This window comes from Anomaloglossus baeobatrachus, chromosome 1, assembly GCF_048569485.1.
Source record: "Anomaloglossus baeobatrachus isolate aAnoBae1 chromosome 1, aAnoBae1.hap1, whole genome shotgun sequence".
NCBI lineage: Eukaryota > Metazoa > Chordata > Amphibia > Anura > Aromobatidae > Anomaloglossus > Anomaloglossus baeobatrachus.
Genome location: NC_134353.1, coordinates 151050048 through 151067814, shown reverse-complemented (window position 1 = coordinate 151067814; position 17767 = coordinate 151050048). Strand labels below are relative to the sequence as shown.

Here is a 17767-nt window from a genome sequence, read left to right as displayed (position 1 = left end):
CTATATATCAATCTGTTCAGCTCCCCTGCTCTACAACATGCTGCCCACAGATTGCATTGTGTTTCCCACCTGGTGAGTTCACTTTTAATACACTTGAGAGCCATTTTAGGATACTACTGGATTATAAGCACTATAGGTGGTAGAATCAGTCAGGACTGACAATGATAAAGACTATTTCTGGCTGGAGGTACTTTACATGACATATTATAAGGCTGCATACAAAACCTCTAGTCTCCTGATGTCAATGAAATTACTATTAAGGCTTTGTGCGCACTAGAAATGTGAAGTTAATGAAGAAAATTTCTTGAGAAACTTCTGGGAGTGGAAGATTTCCGGACTTCCGGAAAAAATCCGCACCAAATCCGCATGCGGATTTGCCGCGATTTTCCCGCAGGTTGTTCCCTGCGGATTTTGCAGGCTGTACTGCAGAAATCCGCAGGTACCTGCGGAAAAGAATTGACATGCTCATTTTCTCAAGAAATTTCCACAGCAAATCCGCGGGTAAATCCGCGGGTAAAACGGCCTAGTGCGCACATAGCCTAAGGTGAGAGAGGCATCCAGGGGAATCTTACATAGGAAGACATTGAGCAGAACATCCATGGAAAATTAGACATTCTCAGCAGTTTCCTTTTCAACTTGTCAACATGGTGTCAACAGAAACATAGGTGGACAGTAAGGAACAGAATATTCCTCCAGCAGCTTTACTCTCTAATCCCACTTGGCTAGTGATGTTTATGGTAGGTTTTGTTTCTTAAAAATAGCAAATATTATGAAAATGCTGAGGAAAATGAACTATGTAAATATGTTCTTGTCCTTTGAGCTAGATGTATCTATCAGGGGAAGGACAATCATTTTAAGTGGCAAGGCTACATATTCATGGTATTTTCTGTTATTGATATTGTATTATATTCACTAAGTGGTTTCAGAATAATAAGTGACGTGTTGTGTAACCTTCAATCTGCTTATTGGATACGGAAAATTCTATGTACTGTAAATTATTCTCACAATGAATAGCACCCGACCTTTCATTATGTTTTATTCACCCACTATCTCTGGAATAATAATCACTTATAAAAGAAAACATAAAGGAGGCACTAATGGTAAGAGAAGGTTGTGTCTGCTGCTGCATGAGAAAAAGCTGCTAAATGCACAGCAGACAAACCTAACCAAGAAGAGGTTCTATGTAGAAATGTTGGCTTATCAATATTGCACGGTTTTGCAATATACAGAAAAATGTTCAGAAAGAGGTTTGTTTCATCTTTTACATATACAATGTACAGTCTATAAAAGTATAAAAACATCTGTCACCAAAATGTTTATTTTTTGTTTTTTTTATAGCAGTCATGTGATTAGTGTATTCTGCACTATGAGATTGAGATTCTCTCGCAATAACTTGCACCGCGGCTGTCTAGAGTTTCACTCCTTTCTCGCATCCAAATGGATGCTACTAAATATTCAGTTGTGGTTTTCTTTTTTAATTGGGTCACTTGAAACACTTTAGGTTAAATTAATGCTCCAGTCTTTAAGCTCATTAGATACAAGCAAACCCTTCAGGCTAATTTGCTGGAATGTGAAAAAAAAAATGGAAAAAAAAGACCGACACTAAAAAATGTACGGCATAGAAATTATTTTAATGTCCACAAAGGAATATATCCCAGAAGTTGGTGAATATAACCCAGAATTGGTGACTATTACCTAGAATTGCTGACTATTATCTAGAATTGCTGACTATTACCTAGAATTGGTGACTATTACCTAGAATTGCTGACTATTACCTAGAATTGCTGACTATTACCTAGAATTGGTGATCATAACCCAGACGTTGGTGACCATAACTGTGAATTGGTGATTATAACCAAGAGGTTGGCGACTATAACCCAGAAATTGGTGACTATAACTCAGAAGTTAGTGAATATAACCCAGAAGTTGGTGACTATAACCCAGAAGTTGGTGACTATAACCCAGAAGTTGGTGACTATAACGCAGACGTTGGTGACTATACACTGAAATTACTGCTATAGAAAGGTCTGCTGCCTTTATCTTACTTCTGGACCATTATCTGTTCACAAAGTGCTCTAGTTTATATAATAATGTCAATATTATAAAAAAACACATGTACAGTCATAAAAAATCTAATAATGTTTAATTCTTTTTAATAGGTAAAATTAAAAGACCATGGCCCACATTTCATGTTCAGTATACTCTGGATTTTGGAGGACATTGCAGACCATAAAAAGTTACAGCTAGAGGGAAGCGGTCGCCTTGGATCTCATTTTTAACCTGCAGATGTTTTGATTTTTTCTCATGCACTTTCAGTACAATGGCCAGGCACCTTCATAACACTATTAGGCTATGTGCCCACGGGACCTTGTTTCTGCGGATTTTGCCGCGGAAAACCTGCAGATTTTTTGGATTTTCCAGATAAATCCGCAGGTTTTAGCATGTACAGTCACTCCCCATGTTATCCTATGGGACATGGAGAGTGCTGTGTCCACGCTGCGGAAAGTGTGGCTGCCGACCATGCTGCGGATGTAGGCATCCGCATGTATAATTGCATGTCAATTATTCATGCGGAATTACCTGCGGATGTCCCGGCCCTCCGCTATGGAGATAAGAGGCCGGGACGTCCGCAGGTAAGCCGCATGAATCTCCGCATGTTTCCCGCAGCTATTCCGCTGTAATCTAGCAGCTAAAAATAGCTGAGGACGCTGGCGGGCAGCTGCGGGAAACATGCGCCCGTACCAGCAGATACATCCGCAGGTACGAGCGCCCGTGGGCACATAGCCTTAACCTGCAGGGTAACCTTACATCTGCAGGTTAACAGCATTATCAGACCTAACAGGTTCCCTTTAAATTACCTTAAATTCAAATAAAAAATGAGAAATGTTGTCTTCTTACTTAATAGAATAAGTGAGAAGAGGATGGTTGGCATTTTTTTCTCTGCTGCCACAGGGGAAATCTCATGATGTACAAAAATAGGTTAAAAAAAAACAACAAAAAAAACAAACAAAAAAAGCTAAATTGCCATTCCTGAAGTAACCTTAGTAACTTTGCCAGAAAAAGGTATCCCCAAATATTTTCCTATAGGGAAAGATGTCAAAATCCTGTCAGTCAAGTTCCTATGTATGTGATTATCCAGAATACTCAGTAATGTCCTTCTATATGTGCACAGATCTAAAAGTGCGATGGATACAAGAATGTTCATTGCTGTGAAGAAAAGTTCCAACAACTACAGTTTGTATATTTGTTATATAATGGAAATCTAGTGTTATTGAAAAGATTTACTCTTTTACACCCTTTAAGGTATGTCCATATGTAGAGGAAATGTGGTTAAAAATTTCTGCTCTGTAGAGACAAGTATGGCAGCGGGTGGCCCAGTGGCTCAGTGGTTAGCGCTGTTGTTTTTTAGCCCTGGGATGTAATCCCACCTAGGACAATATCTGTAAGGAGTTTGTATGTTCTTCCCTTGTTTGCGTGGGTTTCCTCCGGGTTCTCCACTTTCCTCCCAAACTCCAAAGACATACTGATAGGGAATTTAGATTGGGAGCCCCCATTGGGATGATGTCTGTAAAGTGCAGTGGAATATGATGCCACTATATAAGCACGCATAACAAATAATAATAAATCTACATCATATTCCCAGCAGCATGTATGCACCAAATTGTGCACATTTTTGGTACAGTCTGTGCTGCTGATTTCCCTACGAAGAATTACAAAGTGTGTTGTAAAAAAACAAACCGCTATACTCAACTTTCAAGGTTCCCACACTGGTCTCTATACAACGTGGCTTGTGTTTCCGCTGCCGCCATCATATAGAATGAAACTTCACTGCAGGCGGCCAGATTGTACAGGGACCAGCAGGGAATCACACAGGAGAGATGGGGAAGTAAAACATTTTTTATTTTAGATCTTCTAGATTTTGCTGCAGACCTATGAGTAATTTGCAGCAAAATCCACCATAATCCTCAATTGCGGCAGAAGTTTGCTTCCCCATTGAACTCAATAAGAAAAATTTGCAACAAATGAGCAAACAACCCAGAGAAGGAAGTGATGTGGGAAATTAAATGTATCATCACGTCAATTTGTGCACAAATATTTTTTCACAATAAATAGATTGGATTAATTTGCTTAAAAGGGTTGTCTCATCCAAAGAACAAAAATATTTTTAATTCTGGAGTGCATCGCTTATTGCCAAGGCTAGGCTGGGGCCACACAAGGACTACTGCGAGTGCATCTCATGACACTCGGCTCCCGCTCTGCTGGAGTGTAATTCGAGTATCATGCCACTGTGATGCCATCCTCCGATCACATCACACCTGCAGAGGAGCGGGAGGGACTAATTTCCCTATCTCCTCCATTGTCAGCTGATGCATATTTCGCATCGTACTCCGGTGTAATGCGAGTGCAATGCGATGTTTCTCTAGCACCCATAGACTTGTATGGGTGCGAGTGAAAACAAATTGGATTCTACCCGCAGCACGCTGCGATTGTTTTTAGGGCTGAGAAAAAAAAATAGCTCATGGAAGCGAACCCATAGAGTAACATGGGTCACAGTGGAATGTGATTTTTTATCGCATTGCACTTGCTCCGTTTTACTCGCTGTGTGTCCTTAGCCTTACCATCCACCTCAGAGCTAACCAATCTCCTAGGAACATTTTTACGCTTGTAAACTTTTTGCTATACAGCTTAAAAGTGCAGCCCTGAGCCTGGCTGGATAACTGGTTCCAACCTCAGTGTCCGATGCTGCAGAGATAAAGCAACATGGGAAAGTGGACAGTTTGGCTATCAGCTGAGCCATGCTGCCGGCGGAATATTCTATCTTTAAGAGTGTTCCACCCCCCGACAAGAAGGAAGATGGGAGCTAAGTGTTACTGGAAATGGGAGCGTGAAGCAAACCCTTCCATTTTGCTGCTTCTGTTTTATGCCACAGATTTTTCTCCCATAAATCCAGACAGTAAATCCACAACATTTCCTCTACTTGTGAACATAACCTTAATGTACCCATAAACAGAAAAATGAAGAACTTCAAAGGCCATACAAACAATGAATAAGATTTACCTCAGTAGGCACACGAGGGGGACTCTCCTGCACATAATCCAATAGTTTTTTAGGAGGCTGGCGGCAGACACAGAACAGAAATGCAGAGGTGAAATGGATAATCATGATAGTAGACCATTACCAAAGTGATGGAGAATGTTGGTGTTACTTTTTCCAAAAAAAGGCTTCAAAAAGGTAAAGAAAGCAAACTACTGGCATGAGGAAAAACAGAGAGATTAGTGGAAGGTTGTGAATTGTCTACATGCAAGCCACACAAAGCAATAAGCACACGTCTGCGGAGTGCTGGGGACACGTTAGTGCCACTGATGTCCTATGCAGGGAGCCACTCTACAAGCTTTTAGCAATGGAAAGAAAACACAAAACACCACACAATGACAATAGGAAGACATGCAGTCCCAGCACTCTGTAACACCCTATTTTGCACCATTTCTCCTGTGCACCTCTTTCCAGACATACTGCACTAGTCAGTTAATGCAATCAAGTAAATGTGATGGTATAATGACATATTATTTGTGAGCTTATAATGTGCACTGAGAATTGCCTCCTGAGGATTATACCACAGTAACCTGAGAAAAACTCATGATAGCTAACTGATAACTTGTATTAATAAGGAAACCCGGCAAGCAGCACTATTACTGTCCTGCAAAACTTCACATACAGTACTTGGAAATTAGTCTATAGGAACTCACATTGCGGTATAGCAAAAATATACATAAAAGATATACATGAAGTTGAAAATTCAGTTTCTTTTTACTAAATCGATAGGAACAAAAAGACCACAAACCTGATGTAGGACAGTTTAAAAAAAGAATTGTAGCATACCCTAAAAATAATTTTTCAACCACATTGGGTGAATGAAATCTCTGAAATGTATTAGAGTTCTAACTGAACGCCATCTATTTCCCCAGTTTCCAGCTGTTCTGGTCCTCTTGTGGCCCATATGACTGCTCTTCAGCTTTGCCGGCTCACTGTATGGGGTGACGCTTCTTTTCCAATATAAGTCTATGAGACCTATAACATGGCTCCATAGACTTACAGTAAGAAAGCAACTTCTCCTCCACACAAAGCCCTGTGTGAGCTAATATGTGAGACTTCAGGTCATGTGGATCAGAAGAGGACTGATGCAGTGCTGGAAACTGGGGAAGACAGAGATTGGTAAATATTTTAAAGGGATTGTTCACTACTCAGCATTAGTAGCCACATCGATGTAAAACTCATAGAGAAGGCTTTTGTCAAATACCTTGTGTAGTACATTCTGCCTGAGTGGCGCTATTGAGGTCCACTCATCCCCATCACGTGACTCCTGGGCTTTGTGATCTCTGAGATCCGGTGATGTCACGTCAACTTCCAGTTGACCCGACATTACAGAGGTGGGACCCATACTCCCTAAGTAATTGGGCTGTGGGCAGGGTTTCACCTCTCATCACACCCAAGTATCTTGCACGCTCCCTGCTTCGCTGCAGAGCATCGCAGGCAGGGGCGATGCTGGGCTGTGACGAGTGGTGAAACTCCAAATCTCAAAGGTCACGGAGCCCAGGGTTCACGCGATGGGGATGACCAGACAGCAATAACGTTGCTCAGAGACAGAATGTACTACACAAGGTATTTGAAAAAAACCTTCTCTATCAGCTGTACATTGATGTGGCCACTAATGTGGAGTAGTGAACCACCCCTTTAATATACCTGCATTACGTTACATACATAATTCAGAAGGATTAGGGGGAAAAAATTGCTTGGACATCTTTAAATAAAACACATTTATTTAACTAGCATCTGGCCACTGCAGTGTTCTACCACAGGAACAAAGTGGCGTATCTGCCCACTGTAAGGTACTATAATACTAAAAGGTTGATAAGCCTGGTACTTTGCTGCTCTGCACTAACATTTATATTTCTGGATAGATGATCAGCAGAGTTGAGGAAGCAGTCTTTTCTGCTTTGCTATATAGCGCAATAAATAATTTGGAAGCGCTTGTGTATATGTATAGCTGATGTAGTTAAGGTGGCATTTTGCCTGTCATCTCGATTCCTTATTTCTCTCTGATATGGTTCCCCTAACATAGCCCATATTCCTCTTGCTCATTATAATCAAAGGGACAAAGGCTTTATCATATTGCATTTGCTCTACTTCTATCTAATAACATCAGAATGTCAAGTGATGAAGCTTCACACTGTAGTCTCAGTGTATTCAATTCTTACATAGTTACATAGGTTGAAAAAAGACCTAGGTCCATCTAGTTCAACCTTCCTCCACCAGTTCTACATTTAGTCACTAAGTCATTTATAACCAACAATGTTTTGTGTACTGAGGAAATCATCCAGCCCTTTTTTAAAAGCTGTTATAGTATCTGCCATTACTACCTCTTGTGGTAGTGTATTCCACAGTCTGACCGCTCTAACTGTAAAGAACCCTTTCCTATTTAGGTGTCTGTATTTTATTGTTTTCCCTGCTTCCTGCTTGTGAAAGGTTTCTCCTTGTCAGAATGCCGGGAAAATGGGCAGAAGCCACATACAGTATTATAGGCATACACAGGAGATTGTGCACACAGCCCTCAAAGATTAATGCTATTTTCAGCAACACCACTTGTTAACTGTAAATGTACTTGGTGTAAAAAAACAATTATACCTGAGCAGTGATGATCTGTGTGTGACAACTTGTTTGGCAGTATGTTATTAAATGACAACTTGCTACAAAACAAGACGATATCAGAACTAAGCAGCAAACTTGTAGTGGATCAGCACTAATTCAGACTCGTAGTTCATAGCTCAAATGACCTGATTAAGTAGAAATTATAAATAAACATACAATACTGGTCAAACGTCAGAGAATACCCTTAATAGGGATGATGTGTATAATAAAAAGCAGTTAAGATGTTTTAACATTGAAACTAATTAAAGGGGTTGTCCGGTCTAAATCCATAAGTCTGCAGTTACTCTATGTGACTGCAGACTTATGATCCTTCATAGCACACAGTGCATGCGATGCTAGGTTTGATTCGCCATTGTTAGAGCTGGGATAGGCATTGAGCCAGGCCGGACGCCACTAGTTGGAATGTGGTCTGGAGTATGCATATTGCATACTCGCGGCCATTTGATTGCTATTCCTGGCTCTGAAAATAGCGAATCTTCACAGCGCACTGTGTGTGCAATGTGAGGATTCACAAGTCTGCAGTCACATAGAGCAACTGCAGACTTATAGATGTAGACCGGACAACCCCTTTAAACATAGTTTTATACATTAATACATTAAGTAATATTAAAGTTCCATTGCCGGTCCGAGTAGACTTTCGCCATTCCAGCAACTCGACTTCCAACACTCAGAGAGCTCCCTCCCCCTTTTGTGTGTCTGTAAGAGTGTGGAGAAGATGTCTGACACTCTCTCTGAAGATTGTAGTTCATGTCATGTTATGCACCTGCTATACTTGCCTGTGTGTAACATGTTTTGCTTCTCCTTTGGGCTACAGTGTCCTGTTTTTGGAAGTGGCAGGGTTGATATCTAACCAGTCAGGCAGAAGGGAGCAATTACTGGCCATTTTCAGGAAACAGTTCCTGCTAGCAGATAGTTATGGAGAAAGAGTGAAAAGGGAAAGGACTCTCAGCAGAACAGCTGTACTAGGTGTGTGCAGTGAAATAGGACTTGCAGAAGGTAGTAAGCTTAGTTTGGAGCAGTGGTGATAGTGGCAACTGAATTCTACAAAACAGGCAAGATGGGGCACACGGAGGAAGAGACTTGGAAGTGTGAGTCCAGTGATTGCCAGCCTAGGGGGACCCTGTAGAGGAAAAGGTTCAGCCCGGATGAGGACACATTAGAAAGGGTAATGGCTCTAAGAGTGGCCCTGATTGTGATAAGTGCAATTAGCTTGGATACAATGGCCATAGCGAATCCCATTGACCCATGTGGCCCTGACACAGCTCTAAGAGTGGCCCTGATTGACATAAGTGCAAGTAGTTTGAGTACAGTGGGCACAGCGAAACACACTGACCCATGTGGCCCTGTTCCAGAAAGATAGAGGCTCTCAGTAAAACCTGTTTTACCTGTGTAACATGCTCTCTAAGAAATGTGCCGTTGCCTGTAACCATGATGTATGTGCCTCTGAATAGTGTTCCCCCGTGGAATTTTAGGGGCATTGCAGCTATAAGTCCCCTTACCTGGCAGCCAGACTGGCTTGCAAAGTCTCCTTAAGGAGAATAGTGTTCCCCCGTGGTCCCCACATAGCTTTCTCATGAGCCAGATCAGACACCCCCATACTTTGCACTGACGAGGGGCAAGCACCCCGAAACACCGTGTCTGCAAATTGGGATTCTGATCTGGCTTATATATCCTGAGTCATATTGCAAAGGATTGTCAAAAATCCACTTGTGACTTTTAGGATCGCTACTTCCAATAGGTGGCGCTGTGCTAGAGTTTGTCTCCTTTACTGGAGAGACAATTTGAATATTTCCCAGAGGGGCATTGCAGCTATAAGTCCCCTTACCTGGCAGCCAGACTGGCTTGCAAAGTCTCCTTAAGGAGAATAGTGTTCCCCCGTGGAATTTTAGGGGCATTGCAGCTATAAGTCCCCTTACCTGGCAGCCAGACTGGCTTGCAAAGTCTCCTTAAGGAGAATAGTGTTCCCCCGTGGTCCCCACATAGCTTTCTCATGAGCCAGATCAGACACCCCCATACTTTGCACTGACGAGGGGCAAGCACCCCGAAACACCGTGTCTGCAAATTGGGATTCTGATCTGGCTTATATATCCTGAGTCATATTGCAAAGGATTGTCAAAAATCCACTTGTGACTTTTAGGATCGCTACTTCCAATAGGTGGCGCTGTGCTAGAGTTTGTCTCCTTTACTGGAGAGACAATTTGAATATTTCCCAGAGGGGCATTGCAGCTATAAGTCCCCTTACCTGGCAGCCAGACTGGCTTGCAAAGTCTCCTTAAGGAGAATAGTGTTCCCCCGTGGAATTTTAGGGGCATTGCAGCTATAAGTCCCCTTACCTGGCAGCCAGACTGGCTTGCAAAGTCTCCTTAAGGAGAATAGTGTTCCCCCGTGGTCCCCACATAGCTTTCTCATGAGCCAGATCAGACACCCCCATACTTTGCACTGACGAGGGGCAAGCACCCCGAAACACCGTGTCTGCAAATTGGGATTCTGATCTGGCTTATATATCCTGAGTCATATTGCAAAGGATTGTCAAAAATCCACTTGTGACTTTTAGGATCGCTACTTCCAATAGGTGGCGCTGTGCTAGAGTTTGTCTCCTTTACTGGAGAGACAATTTGAATATTTCCCAGAGGGGCATTGCAGCTATAAGTCCCCTTACCTGGCAGCCAGACTGGCTTGCAAAGTCTCCTTAAGGAGAATAGTGTTCCCCCGTGGAATTTTAGGGGCATTGCAGCTATAAGTCCCCTTACCTGGCAGCCAGACTGGCTTGCAAAGTCTCCTTAAGGAGAATAGTGTTCCCCCGTGGTCCCCACATAGCTTTCTCATGAGCCAGATCAGACACCCCCATACTTTGCACTGACGAGGGGCAAGCACCCCGAAACACCGTGTCTGCAAATTGGGATTCTGATCTGGCTTATATATCCTGAGTCATATTGCAAAGGATTGTCAAAAATCCACTTGTGACTTTTAGGATCGCTACTTCCAATAGGTGGCGCTGTGCTAGAGTTTGTCTCCTTTACTGGAGAGACAATTTGAATATTTCCCAGAGGGGCATTGCAGCTATAAGTCCCCTTACCTGGCAGCCAGACTGGCTTGCAAAGTCTCCTTAAGGAGAATAGTGTTCCCCCGTGGAATTTTAGGGGCATTGCAGCTATAAGTCCCCTTACCTGGCAGCCAGACTGGCTTGCAAAGTCTCCTTAAGGAGAATAGTGTTCCCCCGTGGTCCCCACATAGCTTTCTCATGAGCCAGATCAGACACCCCCATACTTTGCACTGACGAGGGGCAAGCACCCCGAAACACCGTGTCTGCAAATTGGGATTCTGATCTGGCTTATATATCCTGAGTCATATTGCAAAGGATTGTCAAAAATCCACTTGTGACTTTTAGGATCGCTACTTCCAATAGGTGGCGCTGTGCTAGAGTTTGTCTCCTTTACTGGAGAGACAATTTGAATATTTCCCAGAGGGGCATTGCAGCTATAAGTCCCCTTACCTGGCAGCCAGACTGGCTTGCAAAGTCTCCTTAAGGAGAATAGTGTTCCCCCGTGGAATTTTAGGGGCATTGCAGCTATAAGTCCCCTTACCTGGCAGCCAGACTGGCTTGCAAAGTCTCCTTAAGGAGAATAGTGTTCCCCCGTGGTCCCCACATAGCTTTCTCATGAGCCAGATCAGACACCCCCATACTTTGCACTGACGAGGGGCAAGCACCCCGAAACACCGTGTCTGCAAATTGGGATTCTGATCTGGCTTATATATCCTGAGTCATATTGCAAAGGATTGTCAAAAATCCACTTGTGACTTTTAGGATCGCTACTTCCAATAGGTGGCGCTGTGCTAGAGTTTGTCTCCTTTACTGGAGAGACAATTTGAATATTTCCCAGAGGGGCATTGCAGCTATAAGTCCCCTTACCTGGCAGCCAGACTGGCTTGCAAAGTCTCCTTAAGGAGAATAGTGTTCCCCCGTGGAATTTTAGGGGCATTGCAGCTATAAGTCCCCTTACCTGGCAGCCAGACTGGCTTGCAAAGTCTCCTTAAGGAGAATAGTGTTCCCCCGTGGTCCCCACATAGCTTTCTCATGAGCCAGATCAGACACCCCCATACTTTGCACTGACGAGGGGCAAGCACCCCGAAACACCGTGTCTGCAAATTGGGATTCTGATCTGGCTTATATATCCTGAGTCATATTGCAAAGGATTGTCAAAAATCCACTTGTGACTTTTAGGATCGCTACTTCCAATAGGTGGCGCTGTGCTAGAGTTTGTCTCCTTTACTGGAGAGACAATTTGAATATTTCCCAGAGGGGCATTGCAGCTATAAGTCCCCTTACCTGGCAGCCAGACTGGCTTGCAAAGTCTCCTTAAGGAGAATAGTGTTCCCCCGTGGAATTTTAGGGGCATTGCAGCTATAAGTCCCCTTACCTGGCAGCCAGACTGGCTTGCAAAGTCTCCTTAAGGAGAATAGTGTTCCCCCGTGGTCCCCACATAGCTTTCTCATGAGCCAGATCAGACACCCCCATACTTTGCACTGACGAGGGGCAAGCACCCCGAAACACCGTGTCTGCAAATTGGGATTCTGATCTGGCTTATATATCCTGAGTCATATTGCAAAGGATTGTCAAAAATCCACTTGTGACTTTTAGGATCGCTACTTCCAATAGGTGGCGCTGTGCTAGAGTTTGTCTCCTTTACTGGAGAGACAATTTGAATATTTCCCAGAGGGGCATTGCAGCTATAAGTCCCCTTACCTGGCAGCCAGACTGGCTTGCAAAGTCTCCTTAAGGAGAATAGTGTTCCCCCGTGGAATTTTAGGGGCATTGCAGCTATAAGTCCCCTTACCTGGCAGCCAGACTGGCTTGCAAAGTCTCCTTAAGGAGAATAGTGTTCCCCCGTGGTCCCCACATAGCTTTCTCATGAGCCAGATCAGACACCCCCATACTTTGCACTGACGAGGGGCAAGCACCCCGAAACACCGTGTCTGCAAATTGGGATTCTGATCTGGCTTATATATCCTGAGTCATATTGCAAAGGATTGTCAAAAATCCACTTGTGACTTTTAGGATCGCTACTTCCAATAGGTGGCGCTGTGCTAGAGTTTGTCTCCTTTACTGGAGAGACAATTTGAATATTTCCCAGAGGGGCATTGCAGCTATAAGTCCCCTTACCTGGCAGCCAGACTGGCTTGCAAAGTCTCCTTAAGGAGAATAGTGTTCCCCCGTGGAATTTTAGGGGCATTGCAGCTATAAGTCCCCTTACCTGGCAGCCAGACTGGCTTGCAAAGTCTCCTTAAGGAGAATAGTGTTCCCCCGTGGTCCCCACATAGCTTTCTCATGAGCCAGATCAGACACCCCCATACTTTGCACTGACGAGGGGCAAGCACCCCGAAACACCGTGTCTGCAAATTGGGATTCTGATCTGGCTTATATATCCTGAGTCATATTGCAAAGGATTGTCAAAAATCCACTTGTGACTTTTAGGATCGCTACTTCCAATAGGTGGCGCTGTGCTAGAGTTTGTCTCCTTTACTGGAGAGACAATTTGAATATTTCCCAGAGGGGCATTGCAGCTATAAGTCCCCTTACCTGGCAGCCAGACTGGCTTGCAAAGTCTCCTTAAGGAGAATAGTGTTCCCCCGTGGAATTTTAGGGGCATTGCAGCTATAAGTCCCCTTACCTGGCAGCCAGACTGGCTTGCAAAGTCTCCTTAAGGAGAATAGTGTTCCCCCGTGGTCCCCACATAGCTTTCTCATGAGCCAGATCAGACACCCCCATACTTTGCACTGACGAGGGGCAAGCACCCCGAAACACCGTGTCTGCAAATTGGGATTCTGATCTGGCTTATATATCCTGAGTCATATTGCAAAGGATTGTCAAAAATCCACTTGTGACTTTTAGGATCGCTACTTCCAATAGGTGGCGCTGTGCTAGAGTTTGTCTCCTTTACTGGAGAGACAATTTGAATATTTCCCAGAGGGGCATTGCAGCTATAAGTCCCCTTACCTGGCAGCCAGACTGGCTTGCAAAGTCTCCTTAAGGAGAATAGTGTTCCCCCGTGGAATTTTAGGGGCATTGCAGCTATAAGTCCCCTTACCTGGCAGCCAGACTGGCTTGCAAAGTCTCCTTAAGGAGAATAGTGTTCCCCCGTGGTCCCCACATAGCTTTCTCATGAGCCAGATCAGACACCCCCATACTTTGCACTGACGAGGGGCAAGCACCCCGAAACACCGTGTCTGCAAATTGGGATTCTGATCTGGCTTATATATCCGGAGTCATATTGCAAAGGATTGTCAAAAATCCACTTGTGACTTTTAGGATCGCTACTTCCAATAGGTGGCGCTGTGCTAGAGTTTGTCTCCTTTACTGGAGAGACAATTTGAATATTTCCCAGAGGGGCATTGCAGCTATAAGTCCCCTTACCTGGCAGCCAGACTGGCTTGCAAAGTCTCCTTAAGGAGAATAGTGTTCCCCCGTGGAATTTTAGGGGCATTGCAGCTATAAGTCCCCTTACCTGGCAGCCAGACTGGCTTGCAAAGTCTCCTTAAGGAGAATAGTGTTCCCCCGTGGTCCCCACATAGCTTTCTCATGAGCCAGATCAGACACCCCCATACTTTGCACTGACGAGGGGCAAGCACCCCGAAACACCGTGTCTGCAAATTGGGATTCTGATCTGGCTTATATATCCTGAGTCATATTGCAAAGGATTGTCAAAAATCCACTTGTGACTTTTAGGATCGCTACTTCCAATAGGTGGCGCTGTGCTAGAGTTTGTCTCCTTTACTGGAGAGACAATTTGAATATTTCCCAGAGGGGCATTGCAGCTATAAGTCCCCTTACCTGGCAGCCAGACTGGCTTGCAAAGTCTCCTTAAGGAGAATAGTGTTCCCCCGTGGAATTTTAGGGGCATTGCAGCTATAAGTCCCCTTACCTGGCAGCCAGACTGGCTTGCAAAGTCTCCTTAAGGAGAATAGTGTTCCCCCGTGGTCCCCACATAGCTTTCTCATGAGCCAGATCAGACACCCCCATACTTTGCACTGACGAGGGGCAAGCACCCCGAAACACCGTGTCTGCAAATTGGGATTCTGATCTGGCTTATATATCCTGAGTCATATTGCAAAGGATTGTCAAAAATCCACTTGTGACTTTTAGGATCGCTACTTCCAATAGGTGGCGCTGTGCTAGAGTTTGTCTCCTTTACTGGAGAGACAATTTGAATATTTCCCAGAGGGGCATTGCAGCTATAAGTCCCCTTACCTGGCAGCCAGACTGGCTTGCAAAGTCTCCTTAAGGAGAATAGTGTTCCCCCGTGGAATTTTAGGGGCATTGCAGCTATAAGTCCCCTTACCTGGCAGCCAGACTGGCTTGCAAAGTCTCCTTAAGGAGAATAGTGTTCCCCCGTGGTCCCCACATAGCTTTCTCATGAGCCAGATCAGACACCCCCATACTTTGCACTGACGAGGGGCAAGCACCCCGAAACACCGTGTCTGCAAATTGGGATTCTGATCTGGCTTATATATCCTGAGTCATATTGCAAAGGATTGTCAAAAATCCACTTGTGACTTTTAGGATCGCTACTTCCAATAGGTGGCGCTGTGCTAGAGTTTGTCTCCTTTACTGGAGAGACAATTTGAATATTTCCCAGAGGGGCATTGCAGCTATAAGTCCCCTTACCTGGCAGCCAGACTGGCTTGCAAAGTCTCCTTAAGGAGAATAGTGTTCCCCCGTGGAATTTTAGGGGCATTGCAGCTATAAGTCCCCTTACCTGGCAGCCAGACTGGCTTGCAAAGTCTCCTTAAGGAGAATAGTGTTCCCCCGTGGTCCCCACATAGCTTTCTCATGAGCCAGATCAGACACCCCCATACTTTGCACTGACGAGGGGCAAGCACCCCGAAACACCGTGTCTGCAAATTGGGATTCTGATCTGGCTTATATATCCTGAGTCATATTGCAAAGGATTGTCAAAAATCCACTTGTGACTTTTAGGATCGCTACTTCCAATAGGTGGCGCTGTGCTAGAGTTTGTCTCCTTTACTGGAGAGACAATTTGAATATTTCCCAGAGGGGCATTGCAGCTATAAGTCCCCTTACCTGGCAGCCAGACTGGCTTGCAAAGTCTCCTTAAGGAGAATAGTGTTCCCCCGTGGAATTTTAGGGGCATTGCAGCTATAAGTCCCCTTACCTGGCAGCCAGACTGGCTTGCAAAGTCTCCTTAAGGAGAATAGTGTTCCCCCGTGGTCCCCACATAGCTTTCTCATGAGCCAGATCAGACACCCCCATACTTTGCACTGACGAGGGGCAAGCACCCCGAAACACCGTGTCTGCAAATTGGGATTCTGATCTGGCTTATATATCCTGAGTCATATTGCAAAGGATTGTCAAAAATCCACTTGTGACTTTTAGGATCGCTACTTCCAATAGGTGGCGCTGTGCTAGAGTTTGTCTCCTTTACTGGAGAGACAATTTGAATATTTCCCAGAGGGGCATTGCAGCTATAAGTCCCCTTACCTGGCAGCCAGACTGGCTTGCAAAGTCTCCTTAAGGAGAATAGTGTTCCCCCGTGGAATTTTAGGGGCATTGCAGCTATAAGTCCCCTTACCTGGCAGCCAGACTGGCTTGCAAAGTCTCCTTAAGGAGAATAGTGTTCCCCCGTGGTCCCCACATAGCTTTCTCATGAGCCAGATCAGACACCCCCATACTTTGCACTGACGAGGGGCAAGCACCCCGAAACACCGTGTCTGCAAATTGGGATTCTGATCTGGCTTATATATCCTGAGTCATATTGCAAAGGATTGTCAAAAATCCACTTGTGACTTTTAGGATCGCTACTTCCAATAGGTGGCGCTGTGCTAGAGTTTGTCTCCTTTACTGGAGAGACAATTTGAATATTTCCCAGAGGGGCATTGCAGCTATAAGTCCCCTTACCTGGCAGCCAGACTGGCTTGCAAAGTCTCCTTAAGGAGAATAGTGTTCCCCCGTGGAATTTTAGGGGCATTGCAGCTATAAGTCCCCTTACCTGGCAGCCAGACTGGCTTGCAAAGTCTCCTTAAGGAGAATAGTGTTCCCCCGTGGTCCCCACATAGCTTTCTCATGAGCCAGATCAGACACCCCCATACTTTGCACTGACGAGGGGCAAGCACCCCGAAACACCGTGTCTGCAAATTGGGATTCTGATCTGGCTTATATATCCTGAGTCATATTGCAAAGGATTGTCAAAAATCCACTTGTGACTTTTAGGATCGCTACTTCCAATAGGTGGCGCTGTGCTAGAGTTTGTCTCCTTTACTGGAGAGACAATTTGAATATTTCCCAGAGGGGCATTGCAGCTATAAGTCCCCTTACCTGGCAGCCAGACTGGCTTGCAAAGTCTCCTTAAGGAGAATAGTGTTCCCCCGTGGAATTTTAGGGGCATTGCAGCTATAAGTCCCCTTACCTGGCAGCCAGACTGGCTTGCAAAGTCTCCTTAAGGAGAATAGTGTTCCCCCGTGGTCCCCACATAGCTTTCTCATGAGCCAGATCAGACACCCCCATACTTTGCACTGACGAGGGGCAAGCACCCCGAAACACCGTGTCTGCAAATTGGGATTCTGATCTGGCTTATATATCCTGAGTCATATTGCAAAGGATTGTCAAAAATCCACTTGTGACTTTTAGGATCGCTACTTCCAATAGGTGGCGCTGTGCTAGAGTTTGTCTCCTTTACTGGAGAGACAATTTGAATATTTCCCAGAGGGGCATTGCAGCTATAAGTCCCCTTACCTGGCAGCCAGACTGGCTTGCAAAGTCTCCTTAAGGAGAATAGTGTTCCCCCGTGGAATTTTAGGGGCATTGCAGCTATAAGTCCCCTTACCTGGCAGCCAGACTGGCTTGCAAAGTCTCCTTAAGGAGAATAGTGTTCCCCCGTGGTCCCCACATAGCTTTCTCATGAGCCAGATCAGACACCCCCATACTTTGCACTGACGAGGGGCAAGCACCCCGAAACACCGTGTCTGCAAATTGGGATTCTGATCTGGCTTATATATCCTGAGTCATATTGCAAAGGATTGTCAAAAATCCACTTGTGACTTTTAG

At 44.7% G+C, this 17767-nt stretch overlaps 1 protein-coding gene across 2 annotated transcripts in view; it reads right to left on the bottom strand.

The window, feature by feature from the left end:
- Positions 1-17767, bottom strand: part of SORBS2 (sorbin and SH3 domain containing 2) — a 463189-nt gene that overhangs the window by 68373 nt on the left and 377049 nt on the right. For both annotated transcript variants that reach the window (XM_075347124.1, XM_075347123.1), the window contains exon 15: positions 5059-5115. In XM_075347124.1, the coding sequence (XP_075203239.1) occupies positions 5059-5115 (57 nt within the window). The remainder of the gene's footprint in view (positions 1-5058; positions 5116-17767) is intronic.